General features: G+C 51.8%; 1 protein-coding gene across 4 annotated transcripts in view; it reads left to right on the top strand.

The window, feature by feature from the left end:
* Window positions 1-83: 83 nt before the first annotated feature.
* The window catches only part of TRAF7 (TNF receptor associated factor 7), a 33,898-nt gene continuing 10,900 nt past the window's right edge, over window positions 84-23,081 (top strand). Inside the window, exons 1-10 of one of the 4 annotated variants that reach the window (XM_054081095.1) lie at window positions 151-241; window positions 5,113-5,305; window positions 10,726-10,844; window positions 11,084-11,141; window positions 12,396-12,487; window positions 17,084-17,200; window positions 18,519-18,611; window positions 20,404-20,437; window positions 21,799-21,982; window positions 22,724-22,858. In XM_054081095.1, the coding sequence (XP_053937070.1) occupies window positions 10,764-10,844; window positions 11,084-11,141; window positions 12,396-12,487; window positions 17,084-17,200; window positions 18,519-18,611; window positions 20,404-20,437; window positions 21,799-21,982; window positions 22,724-22,858 (794 nt within the window). In that variant the 5' untranslated portion in view covers window positions 151-241; window positions 5,113-5,305; window positions 10,726-10,763. Of the gene's footprint in view, window positions 242-4,037; window positions 4,174-5,112; window positions 5,306-10,725; window positions 10,845-11,083; window positions 11,142-12,395; window positions 12,488-17,083; window positions 17,201-18,518; window positions 18,612-20,403; window positions 20,438-21,798; window positions 21,983-22,723; window positions 22,859-23,081 lie in introns of those variants that run through there. The other 3 variants (XM_054081094.1, XM_054081093.1, XM_054081096.1) reach the window with 3 other exon arrangements.

Here is a 23,081-nt window from a genome sequence, read left to right as displayed (position 1 = left end):
GCAACAGCGGTTGTAGCGTAAAGGCGCCAACCCGCGCGGCGCCGCGAGGGATGCTGGGACTGGTAGTCCAAGCCTTACAGGGGAGCGAGAGTAAAGCGGCATTTTGGACTACAAGTCCCGACGAGCTGCGAGGCGCGGCGCTTCCGGCCCGGGCGGCAGCGGAGCCGCTGGGCGAGCGGGGAGCAGGCCCAGGGCGCGATGAGCCGGGGCCGGGCGCCGCCGCTCCGGCCGCCGCTGCCAGGTACGGTGGGGGCTCGGCAAGGGGTATGGGTGGGCTGGGGGCGCGGGCCGGCTCCACTCGGGGCTTATGGCAGCTCCGCTGGGCGAGCGGGGCCCGCTTGGGCTATGGTGGCTCTGCTGAGTGCTGCGGGGCGGCCCTGGAGCGGCTCCCCTGGCGCTGCGGGCCCCGCTTGGGGCTTGTGGTGGCTCCTTCAGGGCTGCCAGACCCTGCTTGGGGCTTGCAGCAATTCCCCTTTGGGCTGCTAGGCTCAGCTCTAGGCTTACAACAGCTCCCCCAGGGCTGCCAGGCTCAGCTCAGATTTGTGATGGCTCCCCCGGTAGCTGTGGGCGCTGCTCGAGGCTTGTAGTGGCTCTCCTACGGCTGCCAGACTCGGGTCTGGGCTTGTGGCATCTTCCCTGGGCACTGTGGGTCCCTCTTTGGGCTTGTGGTAGCTCCACTCCGGGTGCGCAGGTCCTGCTTGAGGCTTGTGGCAGCTCCTCCGGGCACTGGGGGTCACTCTTTGGCCGTGTGACAGCTCCCTTGGGCACTGAGGGCTCAACTCCGGGCTTGTGGTGGTTCCCCCAGGGGCTGTGGGTCTACCTCGGGGCTTGTGGCAGGTCCTGCAGTTGCTGTGGGACAGCTTTGGGGCTCCCTAGAGCATCTCCAAAGCAGCTCTTGGGCTGCCACCACCTTGAACGGTTTGTTGCTGGGTTTAAACTGGGTGCCAGTGCCAGTGTGGTGTTGCAGGTGTGCAGAGGAGCTCAGCCATTGCCTCCTGTCTCATTCAGTTGATGGCGAATCCTGAGTTTTGTAATTTTTTCTGCTCAGTTGCTTCATGATGTGGGGTGCGTGTTGCTGCTGGTTCTCTCTTGTCTTCTCGTAACCCCATCTCCTTCTGCTCTGGTTTCACACCTTGCGCAATGTGGGAGAGTTGGTGGTGGAGCTCTATGCCTGCCCTGGGACAACTGCACGTCTCGGGGCAAGCAGTGTAATTGTGCTGTCATCTTCTCATTTCAACTGTGCGATTCTGTCTTGTCCGGCTGCCAGCTTGCAGCTGCTGCCCTTCTGGCAGACACTTCCCTCCTTTTTGATCTGCAGCTGTGGCCTGATGATCCTCATGTGTGCGTGAAAGCTAGCAGCGAGGACCTCTGTCCAGTTCAGCTTGCTTTTGAGCTCCATGGGTGTCAAACAACAGCTCGGGCAGGCTCTACAGGGGCCAAAGCATCTGAACAGAGAGCTGGTATGTAAAGGCAGTTGGGTTTGATGTGTGCATAGCAAGCCAGGTCCAGGCTGTTGTACCATTGGGGTAATGGGACTGTGAAGAACTCAGGCCTAGAAGTTGTTATTTCAACTCTGGCGATGTTGCCAGACACTTTGTTTCAATTCCAGCACTTTAATTTTGTCTCCTTTGTCACTCCAGAGATGTCTTCAGTTCATAGAATCCTGGCATGGTTTGAGGAATGGTTGAGGAATCTCAAAAACCATCTAATACCAGCCCTGCCATGGGCAGGGACACTTTCCACTGGACCAGGCTGCTCCAAGGCCCATCCAGCCTGGCCTGGAACACCTCCAGGGATTGGGCAGCCGTGACTTCTCTGGTCTGCCTTAAACAGTTCCTGTTCCATAGCTGCTGTGTTTTGGCTCTAAGCCTTTGTCAATGCCTCCTGTTTGCTGGGTGTGCAGGGAGGGGCTGCCTGAGTGCAAGACGGTTCCAGAAAGCCCTTGCTGAGGGAAGGAGGTGTGAGAAAGTCACACGTGTCTATGACAGCTGACACGTGCGTTCCTTGGAGCTGTGCAAGGAGGGGAGGCAGTGCACAAGAAGACATTGTGGTGACAATAACCCATTGCTCTTCCAAAACCTGGGGCTGTGCGCGTGTTGAATGTGGTGCAGATGCCTACTGACTGCGAGTCCGGAGAGCTGGTGGTGACTGCTGGCAAAGGATCAGCACTTCCTTGCTGCACACCTGGACAGAGTGAGATCGAAGAGTCTGGAGGTCTCCAGTGCGTCATGCAGGAAAGTGTAGGAGCAGGGAACTGTCTGCAGTCTGCTGGGTCCCCCAAAAAGCCTTGGGGGCCTCCTCCCTGGGCGCTGCTGTCCCTGTAAGGCTGAGAAGGGCTGGAATAAGTCCGAAAGCTCCAGCTCTGCTGTTCGGTTTGCTGTAGTGGTGGCTGCCTGGGTGTGAAACTGCCCAGCGGAAAGGGAAGTGTCAAGGTGACGAGGTTAAATTTTACCTAGTGGCAGTGAGCAACCTGAGCTGAACCGGAGTGACCAGAACACTCAGTTGGGAATGCAGGTACCTTCTCTGGCAACACCCAAATGTGAATTTCCATGGTGCTGCTTGAACCCAAGTTAAAAAAAATCTCCAAATCCATAGTTTTCAGACAGTTTGGTTTCCTGTCCTGGGGGATCACATGGTGACACCAGCCACTCTGCAGCGTGGGAGTGAGTGGAGGGGCTTGGCCCGTAGCCACCTGTTCCGGTGGCAGCACAACCTTAGATGGCTGTAAGCCACTTGTGAAGTCCCTCAGGTGTGTTTGTGTCCTCTGACTGAAACCCTTCTGCAGTCAAATGTTCTCTTCCTCGGGCTCCACAAACACAGCAGCGTTGCTGGAGCCACAGGGAGGCCTGTGGGCTCTGGGAAGTTGGCAAGTGCCACGTGCCAGTGCCTGCTCGGCTGTGAGCTGCCACCAGAGTGGCTGCACACCAGCCGGGGCTGGTCCTGAGCAGGGAGGAGGTTTTGCAACTTCAGCTGGTGTTCAGCCATCAGTCATCTCGTGGGCTGAGTGTCCTTTAGGGCCTTCCTGGCCCCTACAGGCCATGGCTGTGGAGCTTTCTGTGGTGTGATTATTGCTGCCATTCGGGTTGTCTCAGTTAAGCCTGACTTGTACCAGGAGAAAGGCGTTTGGGAGAAGATCCTTCCAGGTTTCAGTAACTGGATACTTGGATTACATGGGCAAGGTCAGTCCGTTGGAACTCTTCCCCGCCTATTTTTCTGCCCCTTGTCTTCCCTTCCTTGACTGTGTCCTTTGCCATAGGTGTGATGGGACTGACACTGGCCTGTCCCCTTGCCCGTGGGCTGCCTGGGGCACAGGAGACACAGGTGGTTGCTCTCAGGGGGTACGCATCTCGCTTCTTCCAAGCTCAGCAGCTCGCCAGGGGTCCAGGGCAGTGGCTCCCCAACTTATCTACGCAGAGGCTGCTCCCACTACCCTTAGTGCACCCGGGTTCGGGGCTTTGTCAAAGTTACCCTGCTGCTTTTCTAACAAGGTGTAAAACCCACAGGAGGTGTTTTGGAGGCTGGAGCAGGGCAGTGCCTGCAACCAGTGAGCCTCAGCTGTGGGAGCCCATTGTCCTCCTGTGTGTGTGTGTGGGGTTGTCCTGGCAGTGGAAGTCCCTCCCCATCAGTGGTTGGCTTTCGGGCAAGTCCTGCTCACCAGCTCTGCCTTTCTGTGCCATTCTTAGTTAGCTGGATTGGTTCTACAAGCAGACTGTGTTGCTGTTTGTTACACTGCTTGATTCCACGTTATGAGTAGTTTGGGAACGATCTAAAGAGGGTGAGAAACTCAAGCTCCCTTTAAAGTGAATGATGGACCTTCCTGTCCCTGGAGATTTTTGCAGTCAGAGGAATAAATCTGTGTGCTAAGAGAGCAGTTGTTTGTTCTGCACTAGGCTGAACCTCTTCGGTCTCAGAGCAGCCAGAGCAAAGCTGCGAGGCGGAGATTGGCCGAGCTGTGGGATTTTCCAGCTGAATTTACATATCGCCCACTGCTCTGCATGCCTTTCTGTTTACATCACTTAAGAGCGATGCACACATACACGCGAACTGATAGTGGAAGAGACTTTTGACTGGGGAAAAGCCTGCCCACAGCTTAGGAATTTGATCATGGTGGCATCTGGCCAGGCTTCGCTGCTCCGTGCTGGCTTGGATGACCCATGGTGAGCTTCCACCAAGGTAAAGCGTTTGCTCTGAGTGCTGGGGCTGTGGCGGCAGGGTTCCCCCGGATGCTGCTCTGCTTTAGCGCTCAGGATAGTAGTGAGGGAGGAACTGCGGTCACCCCTGTGTCCAGTTCCTAGTGGAGAAGCAGGAGGGCTCTGAACTCCAGCGCCAGTGTAGAAATGGGTGCCTACTACTTGTCCAGCAAGCTGGGGCTGTGTGGTGCTGACTTTGTGGTCCTTGGGAGTGACCTTCGCAAGAATATGTAATGCCTGACTGTGTAGCAACCCAGTGAGAGTTTCTGAGGTTGTTTCTGGTGGTTTCAGAAATGGGAAATCCTTGATAGTCTGTAAGCAAAACTGTAAGAAGCAGCGGTGCCTCTGGCTCCCTCTCCCCAGCATCCCAGGTCATCGTGGGTGCCGTGCGGCTGGTGGTGGTACCTTAGGGCAGGAACTGAATCCATCTTTCCCAGCGTGGCATTAGGGGGTTATGGGACACCGAATGGTGCTTCTGTCTGAAAGTCGTCAGTAGATTTTACCACAGTGGAAGTGTCCACATCCTGGATTCCTGAAGAAATCAGTGGATCCAATGCTTGTTTACCAAGGGGCGGGACATCACCAGTTTGACAGTGCTTTGCCTGGCTGACGTGCTGCCTGTAACACACCACGGTGTCCTTCCACAGCAGTTCCTAGCAGTGCCTTACATTCTGCTCCTCTGCTTGTTCTCAGTGGCAAAGTCCAAGGAAATTGTGCATAAAAAGAGCAGGTGACTGAACTAGGTATGTTTTTTGTGAAGGAGCTGATGCATTTCAGAGGGGTCTTTCAGGTGGTCTCACTGCATCCAGAGGGCAAGTAAGATCGCGTCAGGGTCTTCAAAGCCTTGGAGGATGTTGGGGGGAGCAGGGGTGGGAGTGATGCTTTGTGCAATTTCAGTAATGTTGGGGCTTGGGTTTCTTAGGACTTCAATCTGGAAGAATGCCATACTGTGAGAGAGGAGTGGTTAAACCATTCCTGAGGAGTGCAGCCACCCATGAGGCAAAGCGCTTTGAAGAGCCCTCGGTGACTGCACAGCAATCAAGGAATGAAGCAGTATAGGAACTTTAATTGCCTTGAGTCTCGCAGTGTAGCTCCAGGAAAGGAGAAGACAGCAGGTAAGGCAAGAGTTCCTCTGGCTTCCTTAGAGGACATGGGTGCAGCCTCTGCTAAAACCAGAGTGTATTTATTGGTGCTGGTGGTGTGTTACCAGTCGAGAGTGGCCGAGGATGGATTGGTTTCTGTTTCTCATGGGCAAGTCTCTTGGGCACAGCCTTGCTTGGTGCTCGGCGTTGTGCAGGGCAGAAATGAGAGCTGCACAAGGGAGCTTAGGATCTGCTTGTCCAGGGGGTTTCTGTCTGAGCTCCAGCTGCTCCTGAACTGAGCAACCAAGATTGAAGCCTCCAAACAATGGCTTTCATAGAATCATAGGAAGATTTGGGTGGGAAGGGATCTCAAAGCCCATTCAGTCCCACCCCTGGCCATGGGCAGGGATACCTCCAACTGGATCCGGTTTCTCCAAGCTCCATCCAACCTGGCCTTGAACACCTCCACGGATGGGGCAGTCACCACTGCTCTGGGCAACCTGGGCCAGGGCCTCCCCACCCTCACAGGAAGACATTTCTTCTTAAGATGTCATCTCCATCTCCCCTCTTTCAGCTGAAAACCCTTCCCCCTCGCCCTATCCCTGCCCTCCCTGATCAAGAGCCCCTCCCCAGCTTTCCTGGAGCCCCTTTCAGTACTGGAAGCTGCTCTAAAGTCTCCCTGGAGCCTTCTCTTGCTTTTGTTTTTGTTCTTCAACAAATCCACAGTTTAATAGTCTGAAGGCCCCTGAATGGCTCTGTTCTTTGAGGATGCAGAAACGATCAAGCTGTGAAGGGAACAGCATGCAGTACTGTAATGTTCGGGACAGCTTTTGAAGCACCTTTTGATTAAGGTGCTTGTGTGGAAGAGCTGTGAGCTGCCCATTTCTGCCAGCCTGGCCCCCATGTAGGCACTGAGCCCTGATGAGCGATCTCAGTTGCAGGGGTCAGGCTCCATCGAACCCTTGTCTATGGCCCTATGCGTGAGAAAAAGTAGGTGGATGCTTCCAGACTTCCTAAAATGGAAGTAAAACTTTAAGTATAGCTTTGTGTCATGGAAACAGCATTGAACGCTGGCCTGTGTTCTAACTTCTAACACGATTTTAGGGTTTTGGGGAAAATGAGATGCTTTGTTCCACCGCAGCAACCACTTTTGATCCAGTTACAGGCACAGTTGAAAGTTACCACTTCAGGTTTTAACATAACTATTGCAAAAAGTTTTTCTACCCAAGGACTCGTTACCTTTTAGGAAAAAGTACCTAACAGAGTGATTTCCACTGGCGCAGACAAGCGACAGTGTTCAAACAGCTCTCAAATGTGCTCTCTGCTCTGCCGTCAGTTGAGGCCCTGGTAAGAGCAGCAACTAAAAATATCACTTATTTTTGTTGCTGACAGCTCAGTATAATTATGGTCTCATTTTAAGCTGCTCAGAAATGTTTGCGTGGCTTTTAAGAGCAGTGGAAAGACTTGTAAACAATGAAAAGCCTCTTTCTGCTCCCCAGTAGCAAAGACCCACTGAGTGGAAGCGCCATGCGCTGCTGGAAGACTGAGCTGCTCACATTTTGTGTTCTTCTGGCAGTGTCTGGAGCTCTCGGCGTACAAGCCTAGCCCTGGGGAGGTCCCCCTGAGTGTCAGGAATGGTCTGCCCAGCACTCACTCCCTCAGCAGCATCTTGGAAAGTGGATGCTGTTCATGGAGAACGCATGAACCTGGCTGCTTTGCCCCAGAACTATAATACTCGGAGCACAAGTACATCGAGGTTTCTGTAGCACCCAAATTACACTTGTGGTTGTCCTCTGCAGCCTTTGTGATGCTGCTCAGCATGTTTTAGCCTGTTTGCTGCTCCCCTCTGGGCTGAGAATTGCAGCTCCCTGTCCACGGATACTCCAGTGTCTCTTTCCTGAGTTGCAGCTGCCAGCACAGAGCTTAGCATCGCATGGGCCTGCTGTCAGCGTTTTTCCCTGGATGCATTGCTTGACTCTTACCTCCATAAAAACTCATCTCCAAACTTTTTTTCTCCTCTGTTTCGTAAGGCTCTTGAGTTCCTTACCATCAACGTGGTATTTGACTCCTCCACAGAGCTTGGTGTCACCTGCAAACTTAGCAATTTCACTGCTCACTCTTTATTCAACATCTTCCCCTGTGACCTTGACCAAGCTTACCCAGCCATGGTTCTTGGGAAACCTTTGCATCTCCCGTAACCTGAGGAGTGGCCGTTAAGCTCCACCCTTGCCTGCTGCCCAGAGGGATGTTTGTCTCCACGATCTGCTGTAGCTCGCTCACATTCCTGCAGCCTATGATTTATGAGTTGGACTAGATGCTGATAGTCCTCCTGACTGTGTTCTTTAAGCCCTGTTAATGTGGTTTGCATGTGCTTATGGGCACTATTTCTACCAGAGATACCAACCAGGAAGGCCAGCGTGGCAGTCCTGTGGCTGCCTCTGCAGAAGATTTGGTGTTTGAGCCCATCTCCTCCGTGCTTTGGTCTGGAACATTGCTGTGCTCCCCTGAGAATCAGTTAATGGATAGAAACTGTGAGCAACACCTTGGTACTGCCGAAGGACAAGGTGGAACAAGCCCAGTTATGTCCTCAAGGAGAGCCCTGGCTGCTTGAAGCAGCAAGAAAGGGGCTGTAGCTGCCGAGCCCAGCCTCTGCTTTCCTTGCCATGCATGGGGCTGTTGGGGCAGCACGGAGTGTTTAGGCTTTTGCAATAGTTTCCCCCATGATGTGCCAACACTTCCAAGGATGCGTAACCCTTCCCGTTCTGGCTGCGGTGTTGTAAGAGGAACAGAAGCTTGTGTCTTATGTCATAAACACCCAGGCTGTGAAATAAGGAAATTCCCGTTGCCCACAGGCTTTTCCCGGCTGGAGCAGGATAACCCCATGCCTGCCTCTCTCACAAGGCCTCGCTCTCCCACAAACACTCCTGCTGTGCATGATTTTGCCAGCTCTGCCATGGTGAATAACCTTAAAGACAGGTTCAATGAACTGAAGGAGGGAAAGAAGAACAAAGCAGGTGTAGGACACGTCGCTGAGCTGTTGATTGTGTCAGGTGGAGATGGTTGCAGGTGTCTTGGTGATAGGACCCTGTGCAGCGGGGGGCATAGTGCCTGCCATCCGCTTCCCAGCCTGACTGCACTCTTCCTGCAGGACCCAGTGCCACATCTCACCCTGGAACACACATCCCAGCAGTGTCGCTGTGCCCACAGCAGTGTGATTCCCACACTGGGAACGGGCTCCAAGCTGGGACCAGGCAGGCTGTGTGATGTTTGTGAAGGACGGGAGACTCTGCCTTCCCTTCTCCTCAGGCCACGTCTCCTGTCAAAGCTTTGCTTTTGGTTTTGGAGTTGGTTATAAAGATCTTTTGCTGTGTGTTGGGAATAGCCAGGGCTGTGTGTGTGTTCTAGGGGCTGAGAGCCGGCGAAACCCTTGAGGTACCAGTGCCAGTCCTGCCAAACCCCTTGTGTGGGCAGCACGGGCCAGTGGATGAGCCAGGACACAAATCCCAAAGGTGATTCCTCTCCCTGCTGTGATGGGGTTGGCAGCAGTGTCAAACAGCTAGCTGGCAGAAAGCAGCTCCGTTGTTGATCCTGTGGGCTTCTGCAGTAAAGGGAAGGAGAGCACTGCTTTTTCATCTCTCTCTGCAACTGCTGGAGTTGGGATTTTCCTTGCTTTGAGTCCTAAAGTAGAAATTTTAGGGCTTGTCACTGGGTCTCAAAAGCCTGTGCTGATCCCTGTGGTGTGCAGATGCTGAAGCCTGGCCCTTCCCTGCATCTGGTTGCTATCAGCCATGCAATTTAGTGAGTAGTGGATCCCCACCATTGCCTTCTCCCACGATAGATTTTTCTTCCCCACTTTTATTTTTTACTGTCATAACCAGTAAAATTGCATGTTAAGAAGTAATAGTAAAGATGAACTCCAAGAAAGGAGAGTCCAGATCGCAGTTTGCATTACTAGCCGATCTCCAGAGGCATGTGTCCATGTGTGCCTCTCCAGTGGAAGGCGACACACCCTGAAAATGAGAAGAGGATGAAGCTTCTGCCTGGCTCTCCAGACAGCCCACAATCCATCTAGAGGGGCTTCCTCTCTTTCCATCTGGGAATGATTGTTGCCTTGTTGCCCTGGAGGTGTTCAGGGGTAGGTTGGATGGGGCTTAGAGCACCCTGATCCAGTGGGAGGTGTCCCTGTCCATGGCAGCCGGGGTGGAACTGGGAGATCTCTGAGGTCCTCTTCCACCCAAACCATTCTGTGATTTCCAAAAGAATCCTTATGGGCGGTCCCAAAATTCTCACTTGCTGGAACCCAGCTCTAAACTCCGCCGATCTCCCTGATGCAGCAGCACAACACTGCTTCATCGCTGCTGTTCTTGAGACAACTCCAGCAACTCTGCTTAGCATCTCCTCGGGGATCTGGCATTTGCAAACAGCCAGGATACTCTTTCAAATGCGTGGAAAACATTATCCAGATCCCTGGTATTGACATGGCGTTGGGACTGGTTTTGAAGGTTTTGTTTGGGGGGTTGGGTTTTCTTTGGTTAGGACTGTAACTTTTTCAGAGAGTTGAGACCCAGGCTGTGGCTCCCTGGGCTGTGCAGCTGCTCTCAGCTGTCTGCCTGAAGGCTGTCTGAGGTAGAACTGCAGCGAGCAACGCGCCGTGCTGTGCCAGGCTTGGCTGAGCTGTCTGCTGTGAGCAGAGCGTTGGCCGATGACATTGTGAGCATCACCTTTGTGGTGTTTGAAATGTGAGTGCAGGACATGAGCCCTGTGTGCGGGCAGCGTCACGCAGGGGCTGGTGGGGAGGTGAGTGCGCTCTTTGGGACGGGGCTGAGGAGGTCCTGGGCCGGTCCCAGGTCACAGCTCTGCTGGGTGTGTGTGTCTGTGAGCCTCAGGTCTCCATTCTCCAAAGAGGAGGAGTCACAGTCATCTCCTTTATAGAGAAAACCTATTGTTTGGAACACTCAAGATGCTTCACCTTCCTAAAAGCTGGGAATAGGAGCAGTGGGAGCGCAAAAGCTTGGCTAGAGCAGTGCTGGCTTAGCTGGGGCCAGAAGCAGGCACATCTGAAAGGGACCAGGAGCTCCACAACAGCTGGCTGCAAGCATCTGCGGGGGGTTTCTTCCAAGGCATCCTTCGCTGGTGGCTGGCTCTTGTCCTGCAAAAAGGGGGTTTGGTTGTGTTTTGTTAAACTGTTTTTGGCCCGTCTGTCCTCCCTGCAGATGTCTGCTCCATCTGTTTGGCCCTTGGACTCTGCTGCTGGCAGCAGCAACACCAAGGCTTAACTATACCTTGGGCAGAAAGGGGTCGCTGATTTAGGATCTTTCCTGAGCAGCTTATTCTTGGCGTGCATGGTCCCTGTCTCCTTGGGCGCTGCTTGGGCGTCGTGCTATAGGAGAGTGTTGTTCCCTGAGTGCAGGAGGATATGGACAATGAACTGAACTCTCTGTCTTCTTCTGCAGAGCAAACTTCCCATGACTAACGGATGCTGGCCTAGATTATGAGCTCAAACAAGAACGCTCGCTACAATCGTTTCTCCAGTGGCACAGCAAACATCACTACTTCTGAAAACACTAACGGGGTAAGGCTCAGTGTTGGCAGAGCACAGGGGTGAGGGCTGCTGTTCATGTTTGCATTCTTTCTTTTGAGGAAAACAAGTTTGCTTGTTGGTACTTTCTTGCTTCTTAAAAATCACAATATCCACAGGTAAAAGTTGGGGAGATATATATGTAGATTTTTTTCACCAGTTTAGCAGAGGCAGCGAGCCTTGGCGCTGGGCTGCAGTGATACACGCTGACCTTTATCCTGTTCATGTTTTAGACAAGAATGGAAACCACTTTTGGGCCAGCCTACTCTGCTGTGACGACCATCACAAAGGGTGAGTGTATTTCGTGCACAGAGCTTCTCTGCAGCGCGTTGTGTATGATTCCTACCAGTGTTGTTGTACAGATCACAAAGCTGTTGGGACAAGCACTGTGTTTATTACAAACAGGTGTCAGGGCTGGTGTCAGTGTTATGCAGCTCAAGTGCTCAGTGATGGCACCTGCTCACTAGACGTGATGGAAATGAGCATGCACAGACATTTTCTCCCATTAGGCAGGGTTAATGGCATCGCTGGGAAGCCTTTGCTGAAATCAGGATGGTACGATGGGATTTGATACAGAGCTCAGTCACAAACCCAATTTATCTCTGTGACTTCTCCTGCAATCATTGCCAGTGCTTAAAATCCCCCTCTTTGCTCTCTGCCTGGCTGTGAGTCGCTCTGGACATGCTGGTAAAAACCCCAGGGCCGTTTTTAGCTCACTGTGAGTTCACTTGAGCATTTAAAATTCCTGTGCTTTGTTCCTCAAAGCCCAGGAGGTGAGGAGCTTGCTGTCTAGCCCTGGTGTGAATGCAGCAAGAGCTCTGATTGCAGTTTGAAATAAAGATATCCTTACTTTACTGAAGATAAACTGTGGCACTTGACACTGATTTAGATAAGAAAACGAATATCTGCCTGGAGGAGATGCTTGGATTATGTTTGTGCACGCCTCTGGACTCCAGATATTTTTAGATTCATAGAATGGAATCACAGAATGGTTTAGTTTGGAAGGGACCTTAAAGATCATTCACTTCCAAGCCTCTGCCGTGGGCAGGGACACCTCCCACTGGATCAGGTTGCTCCAATCTGCATCCAACATCTCCAAGGATGGGGCAGCCACCACTGCTCCGGGCGACCTGGGCCAGCACCTCTCAACCCTCATTGTGAAGAATTTCTTCCGAGTGTCTAATCTAAATCTTCCCCTCTTCCAATTTAAAACCATTCACTGTCGTCCTGTCACTCCACACCCTTGTAAAAAGTCCCTGCCCAGCTTTCCTGGAGCCCCTTTCAGTACTGGAAGCGGCTCTAAGGTCCTCCCGCAGCCTTCTCTTCTCCAGGCTGAACAACCCCAACCCTTTTAGCCTGTCCTCATAGCAAAGGAGCTCCAGCCCTCACATCATCTCCGTGGCCTCCTCTGGACTCACTCCAACAATTCTGTGCCCTTATTATGTTGGGTATTCCAGAACATGGACAGAGAGTGACCTGTGGCTCAGAAATGTTACGTAGGAGCCTAAATGCTTGCTTCTTAATTTTTTTTTAATTAATTTAAAGCTGACGGGACCAACACTTTTAAGCAGCATCGTCGGACCCCATCCTCCTCCAGCACGCTCACCTACTCCCCACGAGACGAGGATGATGGCATGGTAGGTGCTGAAAGGGGCTGCCTTGCTGATGGCCTTATCTGATTGTCAGACGAAGTTGTGTGGTGCTGCTCTTGACCTCTCTGTCTCCCTCATCATTCCCTTGCACTGCGTTGTGTCTGCACCAGAGGCAGGACGGGCAGCAGTATTTCCTGGCTGCTCCTGTGATCGGTGCAGTTTGTGCGGTGAGGAAGCAGAGGCTGCTTCTGGCCTGGGTTGTTAGGCTGGCACTGCGGGTGCTTTTTCAGACTGCTCAAAAATGATATGTGGTTACAAAGTCCAGGAGCTAAAAATCCAGCAGGCCTGCTCGCGAGGGTGTCCCTGCCTCCCGGTGCAGCAGTGTGCTCTGGCGTCCTGAGCTTAGGAGAGAACGGAGCTCCTGTCAGCGATGTCCGTGGCTGTGGCTGAGGCCAGTCCTGATCAGGGTGTATGGACCATCCAGCAGCACAGCTGGCCCTGCGGTTGTGACCAGAAAATCCATTCCTCTTTCCACCCCCAGATGGGGCTTGTGACCACAGGGAACACTTTGAAACCTGCAGTGGGATGTCGGACACCACAGAATGCTCCGCTCCTGGAATTACATCATCAGGGTCTGCTCACACAAACCGTTCCTGTCTCTCACAATATCTTTGCAGAAAGGCATTTCCCAGTTTTGTACCCAGGTTTCTCATTCATCACACTTGCTTCTGAGTAACTTCTTTTTGGGGAATTCAGTGATCCAACAGGCTTCAGGGTTAGCTGCTTAAAGAGAAATTAAATCAGCTCCATCCATCAAGTCAAGACCAGTGGCAGCAAAGCAAACCTGAGTGAATGGACAGACAGCTCTGAGGCCTTGATCTCCTCTCCCTAGCGCTCCAGCTCCAGTCACCACAAGTTCTTGTTTATATTTAAACATGTCAGTAGTAGACTCTTCAGATTAAGTTGTTGTAGACTTTGTCAGGTTATAAGACCCAGTTTCCAAGCCAGGGATGAACGGATCCCTGCTGCAGCTGAAGTCAGGCCCTGGCAGAGGCTGAGGTCAGCAGCAGCATGGAGCTACAGCACTGCTTAAAATGAATTTGATACCAGATTGCAAAGAGCTTTATTGTCAGCCTCCTATAACATTCCTTCTGTTGCTTGGGGATCTTGCTGTGTTTTATGTGAGCGTGTGTTTGTTTTTCCAAAAAGTCCTTTGAACGTTTGCCTTGTGTCCTTGGCAAATGCAGCTCTTCATCCCTTCACTGACCTCGTGCTGCTGGGCCTCTGCTCCGGGAAGCCCTTGGCTGTCAGCTCTGATCCCATGGGCTGAGGGCTGTGCTCGCTGCACCCTTTTCATAAGCTGTACTGTTCTCGGAGCACGGGTGTGGGTTTTTCCAGAGGAGCAGGAGTGCTGGGGACGTTATATTTAGCCATGTCCGATGGAGAAACTCCCCAACTCCTTTGAAAAGCACAGCATGGCAAACCGAGGTGTGCAGCCAAGAGCAGGAGAGATCTCTCCTAAGACCTTGCCTCAGTCCTCTTGGACTTCCCTGGAGTGCTAAATACTCTTCAGGAAAAACAGCAAGAGGATTAATGAATGGTTCAAGAAGCAGCCTGCAGCCCTAGGTGCTAACAAACCAGGAGCACCGCAGCCCTGCTCTGCTGGCCGCTCCAGACAAGCTCTTGCTAACCTCTTCAGGAAGCTGCTTTGCTTTGTCGAGAAATAATCTGGGATTTCCCTTCCTCATGGCTATGTTTTCCCTTCTCCAGAAGCTGCCAAGGGCTTGTCAGCTGTCAGAAGGACAGCTGGAGACGAGTTGGAGCCCTCCTGTGACCTCTACCACCTCTTTTCCTTTCTTTTTAGAACTTCTGTTAATGAAATCTAAAGCAGAGCAGCCTGTTCTGTGCACAAGGCAGGGATTATTGAGCTGCTGCTGTCATCTCTCCTGAAAATATTGCCCTGGGTTCCCAGCCTTGCTGTGCCTACAGGGAAAGGCATAGCATGCCACTGTGGATCCACGAGGACTCCACTAGAGCCATCACAGAGAGGCTGCTTTTGTAGCTGACATGATGGGAACTGTGCCTAAAGATTCCAACTGAATATTGGAGCAGATGTATGGTGATGGATGAAGAGCTGATGGGCTGTCTAAAGTCCCGGTTGTTTCCCAGGGAGCTTCGCTTGGGAACCAGAGGCCTAAATGAGTCACCGGCCACCCACAGGCTATCCATCTTCCATCAAACAGTGTTTCAGCACTCCATCCTTGGGCCATTTGACAATGGACTTGATGTTTTGGGCAGAAATAGCCCTGGCACAGCTGTGGGGAGGTGGGACCCTTGTGACAAATCCTCCCAAATCCAAGCCTGGCCAAAGCAGTGCCACATGTGCCACTGTGCGCCTGTGGCAGGGCCGGGTGCTCCTTGGGTTTGGTCCATACAGGTTCCCCCAAGCCTGGGCAGGTGCCCATAGGATGGGGGTGCTGTGGTCCTCACACTCCATTTTTCTGTTTGCAGTGCACGAGCATCCTGCAGTCAGTCCCTCATGCTGGCTACCCCACACACCAGTAGCACTGGGAGGCTCCATCGGAACAGCCAGGCTAGGAGTGGGAAACAGTGAAAGACTGACCCTGTGGAGCTGAGGTCTCTTGCATCTTAATCTTGTTTGCTTGACAGAAACCTAGAGGGGCAGTAAATGCCAGCACACACTCCTGCTGTTCAGTGTTGTCTCTACAGCCGAAGAGGGATGATCTTTCTCAACATGACAATTTACACCAACTATAGCCCAGCCAAGGACACACAGCAGAGCCCACAGTGTGCCACAAGCCTAGCAAGGCTGTCTCTCACACCCCTGCCTCCTGGAAGTGCTCTTGGGCTGCAGCCCCCCTCTTCTCCATCAGTGATCCACACAGGATGTTGGTCTTGATAAAACTGCCTCTGCAGAGCCTGCTGTTGCTGCCCTGATCTCTGTGTCACCTCCAGAATGCGAGCTGTGCAGTCATTCTTGTTATTTTAATAGCTAGTGGAGGAAAAGAATAAAATTAATGGATACACATAAACTTGATTTACCTCGTTATAACCATTCCTTCTCAGGGTTTACATATTTAGCCAATAAATTTGCCTTCTTCAGTAAAAACAGCTTTATGCTTTGGCTTCTTAGCAGATGCAGCATTTTTGAGCTGCTAGGATCCTGGTATCATAAAAATGAAGGAGCAGAGCAGTGTGAAAAGTCAGCAGGATCCTGGTCTGCTACTCTTCTGCAGCCCAGCAAGGACTGCACATGGGCTGTCATGTTGCCTGTCTTGGGGGAAGGCAGCAGACTCTGAAGCTCATCTATCTCTCACTGCTGAATTTCCTGCCTGCCCCACTGGCCTCCTGTATTGCTTTTGTCCACCCTTGGGTCTTACGTTACACACGTTTGCTCAGGGCAAGCACACAAAGTGCAGCTCCAGAGGCTCAGGTTGAACATGAAGAAAAAATGTTCTGCTCACAAGGGAGTACAGGATGGGAACCTGAGGTGCAGGGTTCATCTGTGGAGCTTTCCCTGCTCCAGCTGGGCAGTGTCAGGGCTGACCTGATCCAGGCCTGGGGGGAATCTGTTTTTGAGCATGAGTCTCCAGTGATCTCCAGAATGCCTTCATGCCAGCACTTCTAAGAGTTTGTGGCTGCTGTAGGCCACAGTCAAGCCCTGTAGAGGTGTAATACAAGCAACCTGGGCATTGGTCATCTCTGGAAGCCAAGGGTCTGCAGCTTACGGCTTCATTCTCCCACCTTTGTCAACCCATCCGTTCTGCTCCTTGGAGACTTTTATGGCTCCTCTCTTTGCTCTTCCCAGTCTGCCAGCAGCATCTCTTCCTGAGTAACCCCACAGTGGCTGCACTGCCAGCTGTTCCAGACCCCCAGATCCAATCACCCCATGCTCTGAAGAGCCTCCAGTTCCACTTTGTTGCTGAATTGCTTCTTGGTGATGCGCTGCTGGTTGATATCCCGCCCTTAGACATGCAGTGCTGGTTGATATTCCAGCGGCACCATTTGCTCAAAGCCAATCCCAAGGCTGTCACAACCAGTGGGATTTGTCTTGATTGGTGCCTGCGGTGTCCACTGAGCTCTCCGCTCCCGAGCAGGAAGCGACAAAGCCAGTCTGTTACTGAATTGAATAGAAGGAAGTCTCCACACTTACGCAAAGAAATTTGGCAGAAGTTAGATAGCAAGCGAAACAACAAGTGCTGCTGCAGGGGCTGTAGAAACGGCCAGAGCTGGGGGATGTCTCGGGGGGAAGACTTACAAAGCAGTCTGTGAAGGATTAATTCTTCCACCCTGTTGCTTTGCGGGTGCACACGGTAAGTACACAAATGAAGGCACCTTTGAGAAAGTTAACGTGCTTGGAATTTAGACATCAGCTCGGTTTAGTGAGTTAATCCTCACCGCTGCCTGTCCTGTCTCTGAGCACAGTGCAGAAGGAGGGGAAGCAGCGGCGAGAAACACCGCTGCTGGGAGCTGCTCCATGCAGCTTGGCAGAGTGGATGAACAAATGGAGCAGCTGAGTTTTGTGGAGGGGGGGACTGAACTTGAAATCTCTATGCATAGGGTTTTGGAACCAGGGGGAATTATTTCTAATAATGAGAACTGTTTTTTATCTCTTTGAAGCCTCCGATCAGCACCCCACGCCGCTCTGACTCTGCTATCTCCGTCCGTTCATTGCACTCCGAGTCCAACATGTCCTTGCGCTCGACATTCTCGCTCCATGAGGAAGAGGAGGAGCCAGTAGGTATTTGGGATTATCTGAAGGAGCAGTATTAGGAAGTTTAGTGTCAAAAGGATAACTTAATGGACTCTTGTGAGTACCTAGAGCTGTCCTGGGCAGATTTTCATGCTGTCTAGCAACGAAAAACCTGGCTGTCAGGACTCCTGGTTTTAATTTTGTTTCCACCACTGACTTCTGCAAGTTACTTTGCTTCCTTCTGTACCATTTCCCCATACGTAAAGAGGGACAATGGTGAGGCTTTTCTGCTTCAGGAAAACAGTAAGTCTTTGCAAAGTCATGTGTGACTCCCTGGCTGTGCTGCAGAGCTGTAGGGGGTTACAAGTCTTTAAACTGGTAGTGTAGCCCCAGGCAGCTGGAGTAATACAATTCTCCATGGATTCAGAGGCCCATCCTGCATTAGGCTGTGTGGCTTCGTTGCCAGCCCCAAGAGGGTGCAAGGATTTGTCCACATCTGACTTTTTGAGGGAGGATGCTTTTAAACTGAGCTTAGCGTGTGACCCAGTAACTAACCCCGGACTAGATGCATAAAAGGTCAGGTGGTGTTTTGCCACAGACCTGGGATAAAAGTGTGTGTTTCATATTTAGGAGCCCAGGGGGTTGTGTTTGCAGTTCTGAGAGCAGCGCAGGATGAAAAGATAGACCAAACCGTGGTGATTGATTTGAAATGCTCTGAAATGTGAAGCCTTGCTCGGTTGTGGAGCAGAGAGCTGTGCTGCTCCAGGAGGATGTGCTCGGAGCCTGCGCTCCAGCACTCCGAGTTGGTAAACAAAGCCAGAGAGATGGGCCTGTTGCAACAGAAACAATGTTGTTCATAAGGGAATGAAAGAGCCTTTCCTTCCTTCCTTCAGGATGTTTCAAAACTAGAAAAGGGCGAGCTGTTTTAAAATTTTTTTTAAACTTCAGGCTTCATCCAGGGGACATTTTTGACAATGCACTGTTCAGTCCAACCAGGCAAAATGTACCAGACAGTGCAGCTCATGCAGTTCTGGTGACTTGAATTGCTTTGGCAAAGAAGTTGGTCTGTGCAGTTTGCTCTCTGGTCCTGATGCTGCCACATGCTGGTGGCCCACGGTTTGTGATGAGCTGAGGGTCTCCAATCATTCCCAACTTCATTCTTCTCCTGCCTCGTACATACCAGAGGTCAGCAGATGCAGACAAAAGTCTGTTTTGAGATAATGAAACCTCAGCGTGCCCTGTGCCCCAGGCTCCTCAAGGCTTGCGGCTGAAGAGTTGTTTTGTTCCTTTTACAGAGCTGGAAGCTCTTGTGTTTGGACTAATCCTTGTGCTCTCTCTGTCCCCTTCTCTCCTCCTCTTTAGGAGCCGCTGGTGTTTGCTGAACAGCCGTCTGTGAAGCTGTGCTGCCAGCTGTGCTGTAGTGTGTTTAAAGATCCAGTCATCACAACCTGTGGGGTAAGGCAATGTTCCTCTAGATCATGAGTGTGGGCTCCACATATGTCCTGCGTGACCCTGACTGTTTGTGTGACCTGTGGCAAAGCCCTTTCTGTCCTACATGACCTGAATCAAAACACTCACTGTCCTCCGTGACTGTCAGCTTGATTGAGCCAAGGCGAGGCATCCCTGGCTGGGAAAGCCAGGCCAGTGTAGGAGCAGGGGTGCTGATGGATGTGTTAGGTTTCCCTACAAGGCAGCTCTGCACCAGTCTGCAGTGGGGTCCACGGGGCACTCTGCAGACAGCCAGAGGCTGCCGCAGCTTGCTTAAAATTGTGCTGCTTTCCCAAGGAGTGCTGTACTATCAGCCTCCTGTCCTGGCTACATTCAAGTTTCCCTAGCGTGGCTTCAGTGAGATCTAATGCTGTTCATTCCCCATCCTGAAGGGCTCTGCGGAGTTCTGCTCCCAGGCACCCCAGGAATAGTTGCTCTTCGGCTGCAAAGAAATCATTTCTTATAAAACAAGAATAGCTTGAATCTTCATTTAGTTAATGCTTGCAAAGGGATTTGAGATCCTCTAATGAAAGGCACGGAGTATTATGAATATTCTTCTATATTCCATTTTACTGAGATTTAATAGAAACTGTATATTATCCCTGCTTCTGTGCTACGTGTGAAGAAAGCTGGGTTTGTGTCGGGCTCTCTAGTGCTTCTGACATGCTTCTGATCGCTAGGATGGAACTGTAGCGACAAAAGCAGAGAGCAGGATTGTTTATTGCAGTGAGGGTGCTAGTCCCAAAGGTGCTGGAAGTTGATGCAGTTTTGCTGCACCATTTCAGTCAGCAGCTCTTCATGGGGACACTGAGATTTACTGGTTAATATGGAAAAAAAAAAACCCCTGCTGCAGGAAGCAAACTGGCTTCATTTGCAGTCCTGGTTTGGCAGCTCTGGAGAGAGCATCATGCAGCTGTGCAGGGCAGGAAAAGGCCACATGAGCAGGGCAGCAGACAACAGCTCCGAAGAGTGACTTGCAGCCTCTGCAGCACTGCTGCCAAGCGCTGGTCCTGTGGCAGGGGAATGTGGCTGAGGAGGCTCCAAGGAGCTCCAGTGAAATGCTGCAGCCTTTGTTTCTTTATATTCATTAGCATGTTAGGTTGGATTTGGTGCTTTATCAAGTTAAATTGTTACTATACGTTTCTGATAGAGAGAAGAATAGAGAGAGAGCGCTGTTTAAAGTGGCAAAATGTACAGCATATTGAAAGGGCTTGCAAACCAGCTGCCTCATCCACCTTGACAGCAGGAGAGCTTCCGCTACGTAAGAAATGCTGCAGGGGGATGGACATGATGGGCTGACTGGCCAAGGACAGGGAGAGGCCAGGCTTCCCCTTGCTCTTCCCCATGAGGACTTCTTAGGGAATGAGACGGATGACATAGACTGAAGTGGGGGATGAAGTAGAGGAACCCCATGCAGACTTGAAGTATAGGAATACCAGAGTGGGCAGAACATGCTGCTGGTTTTGTCTTGCAGCATGACCATGGCCTGATACTGCGCAAGGCAGAACCCTCAGAGCTTCACACCGTGTGCTTGATCCTTCTCAGCACCGGGAGTGTTGCACTCTTGGCTGCCTGAGCAAGCAGCTGGTTTCTGCCCTGCGGTGCAGACTCAGGAGTGAGCTGAGCTAAAACGCAAGCAGAACAGCTGCTGAGGCTCCTGTGCCACAGGCTTTGGTATCTCCCACCTTTCCCATCTTTAGCCACAGGGAATAATTTGTCCGATTTATGCTGACACTGCTGTTCCTCCTTGTCTTCACAGCACACGTTTTGTAGAAGATGTGCCTTAACATCTGGTGAGTACAGAACTGTTCTTGTGCGATGCAGCCAAAATGCTGTTCTTTTCTCGTTTGTTTGCTTTCACTTAAAGAGGAACCCACAGAAAGAAAGACGTCTGAAAAGCTTAAACCAAGCTGTCAGTCCGGGGCTGCTGCCGCAGTGGCAAGGGGCCGGGGTGCAGGTGGCTGTGCAGCTCGGAGCCCTGCTAGAACATGCTGCAGCATGGGCACTAACAGGCTAGGCTAGGCCAGGCTCTTGGGCACAGGATGTTCTTAAATCCGGGAATATGCAATGGATAATCCCAGGATAATACATGTCTCACCCAGAGCTGATTGATTTCAGACAGAAAGCTTTCCATGTCTGCCTGTCTAAGGGGCCGGGGGGGGCATGTTTGGCAGAGACCCATCAAAGCCTCCTCCCCCATCCCACTACGCCAGCTTTTCGCCACTGGCTGAGCCCATGCACAGCAGCACACGGAGCTGCTTTAGCTCACCCAGGTCCTCCAGAAACCCGGTGGAGCCCAACTGTCTGTCTGCTGGCCTGGCCTAACCAGCTCCTGCTTGGTTTGGACTCTGCACTACCAAAAAATCTCGATTTGGCATAAGTCTGTGTCCCTCTTGGAAAGCCATTCAGCACAAAGCCATGCCGTGTAGCCAGAACAGTGAGCCCTGAGGGAGTCCAGCAAAACAGCAGCTCTTTCTGTCTTCCACATGTGAGGGTTCCCACTGCTTTGCATACTGACCCTCTCTCACCATGTTGTGCTGTCTATCCCAGACAAAAGATTTGTAGCAAAGGCTTTGCAATTCCAATCCTGAGTTGCTCAGTTTTGCTCCTGCCCTCAAAGCTTGTGTCTTTCCATCACTGCAGCATTTCTAGCCTGCAGTGCTTTTGAGAGAGGTTGATTCCTCAAGCCTGTCAGCATTCAGGAGACATTTGGAAAACCATTAATAATGCGCTTCAACTTAGTCAGCTCTGAATGGCTGAGAGAGTTAGGCTGGATGGTCATTGTAGATCCCTTCCAACTGCAATAGTCCATTCTGTTCTATTCGGTGCCCGCTGGCAGCCCAGGCCTGAGTGGGGAAACAGGTTGTGTATGGGCATCAACTCGTTTGTGATCACCCTGTGAATACTCACACTTCAGCACAATGCAGTCTGATTAATGTGGCCTTCTTTATTAACGTGAACCATAACTTTTCACCAAGCCCTAAGAGAAACCAGAGTTGGTAGCTTGCAGACCTTGTGTCAATATTCATGGCTCATCCGATTGCCACCAGTCTGGGAGCTGGTTGACTTGGCCAGAGAAGGCAAAAGAATAAAATCTCCTGCAACGTCTCAGCCCTTGCTGATTCTCTCTCTCTTCTGCTTCCCTTCCTGGCAGAGAAGTGCCCTGTGGACAACGCCAAACTGACCGTGGTGGTTAACAACATCGCGGTGGCTGAGCAGATTGGAGAGCTCTTCATTCACTGCAAGTATGGCTGCCGGCCTGCAGCCAGCAGCAAGCCCGCCGCCTTCGAGGTGGACCCCCGCGGGTGCCCGTTTACAATCAAACTGAGTGCCAGAAAGTAAGTGCCTTGTCACCAGCATGCAGCCGCTCCAGGGAAAGGGCTTTGCTACCAGCAACCTGCTGTCTTATCTGAGCTGCCCTGCGGCTCCTCGGGACAGCACGGCTCTCACCAGCAGTGCTGTGCTGGGGTGTGCAGGGGGTGGGGATGGGCAGGGTGACTCGAGGGTATGATTTTTTCCAGAGTGTATCGGTCTTAGAATGGTGGCGGATGAGCTGGCTTTGTGGAAAAGATGCTGGTTTCAGGGAGACGATGCTGTTCTCTGCTCCCAGCTTACCTGAGAGTCTCAGCATCAGGACAGGGGGGATATGCTGTGAAAGCAGCCTCCTCCCACCTGGGGGTGAAACATTGTGGCTGTAGACAAGTAGAGACCATGGGATTCTTTTTGTAAGAGGAGTTATTCTACTTATATCCTGGGAATTTGAAATTTCTCTCCCTCCCCACCTTAAACATATTCTCTCTCTTCCCTGTCACCAGGCTATTGCCTGTTGTTGATGGCTGCCTGAAGGCTCAGCCGATCAGCTGCACAAATAAGTGCTCCCTGCATAAATGTGCACTATTATTACTCTTACACTGGACAAATGAGAATTTAAAGCTGTAATTGCAGCCTTAGAGCCGGAGGCTTTTGATAACCTGACAGTCTCACAGGGCTGGTTTGCTCTTTTCCTGATGATCTGTGTGGTTTCTGCTAATTTTTGCTTATTGTTGGTTTTCCCTACTTTTGCTTCTCTCCATGGGCAGAGATCATGAAAGCAGCTGTGATTACAGGCCGGTTCGCTGCCCCAATAACCCCAGCTGCCCACCTCTCCTGAAAATGAACCTGGAGGCACATCTGAAAGAGTGCGAGCACATAAAATGTCCCCACTCCAAATACGGGTAAGGAGCTGGTGCTTTTTAGTGGGGAAGATGCACTCATCTCATTCCTGAGCTGCTTTTTGGCTACCACAGCCTTGGGATAGCCCCATGGGCTCTGAGCAGCTCTGCCCAGTGCTGGGCACTGGCATCAGGCAGATCAGGCTTGCAGAAGGCAGTTGGGAAGGGGCAGATCATGCAGCCCAGCTGTAAGCCCTGCTGGCAGCTGAGCAGGAGAAGGTTGAGT

This window comes from Cuculus canorus, chromosome 15 (genome assembly GCF_017976375.1).
Source record: "Cuculus canorus isolate bCucCan1 chromosome 15, bCucCan1.pri, whole genome shotgun sequence".
In the NCBI taxonomy this organism is placed as follows: Eukaryota; Metazoa; Chordata; class Aves; order Cuculiformes; family Cuculidae; genus Cuculus; species Cuculus canorus.
This window is presented reverse-complemented; position numbering and strand designations above follow the sequence as displayed.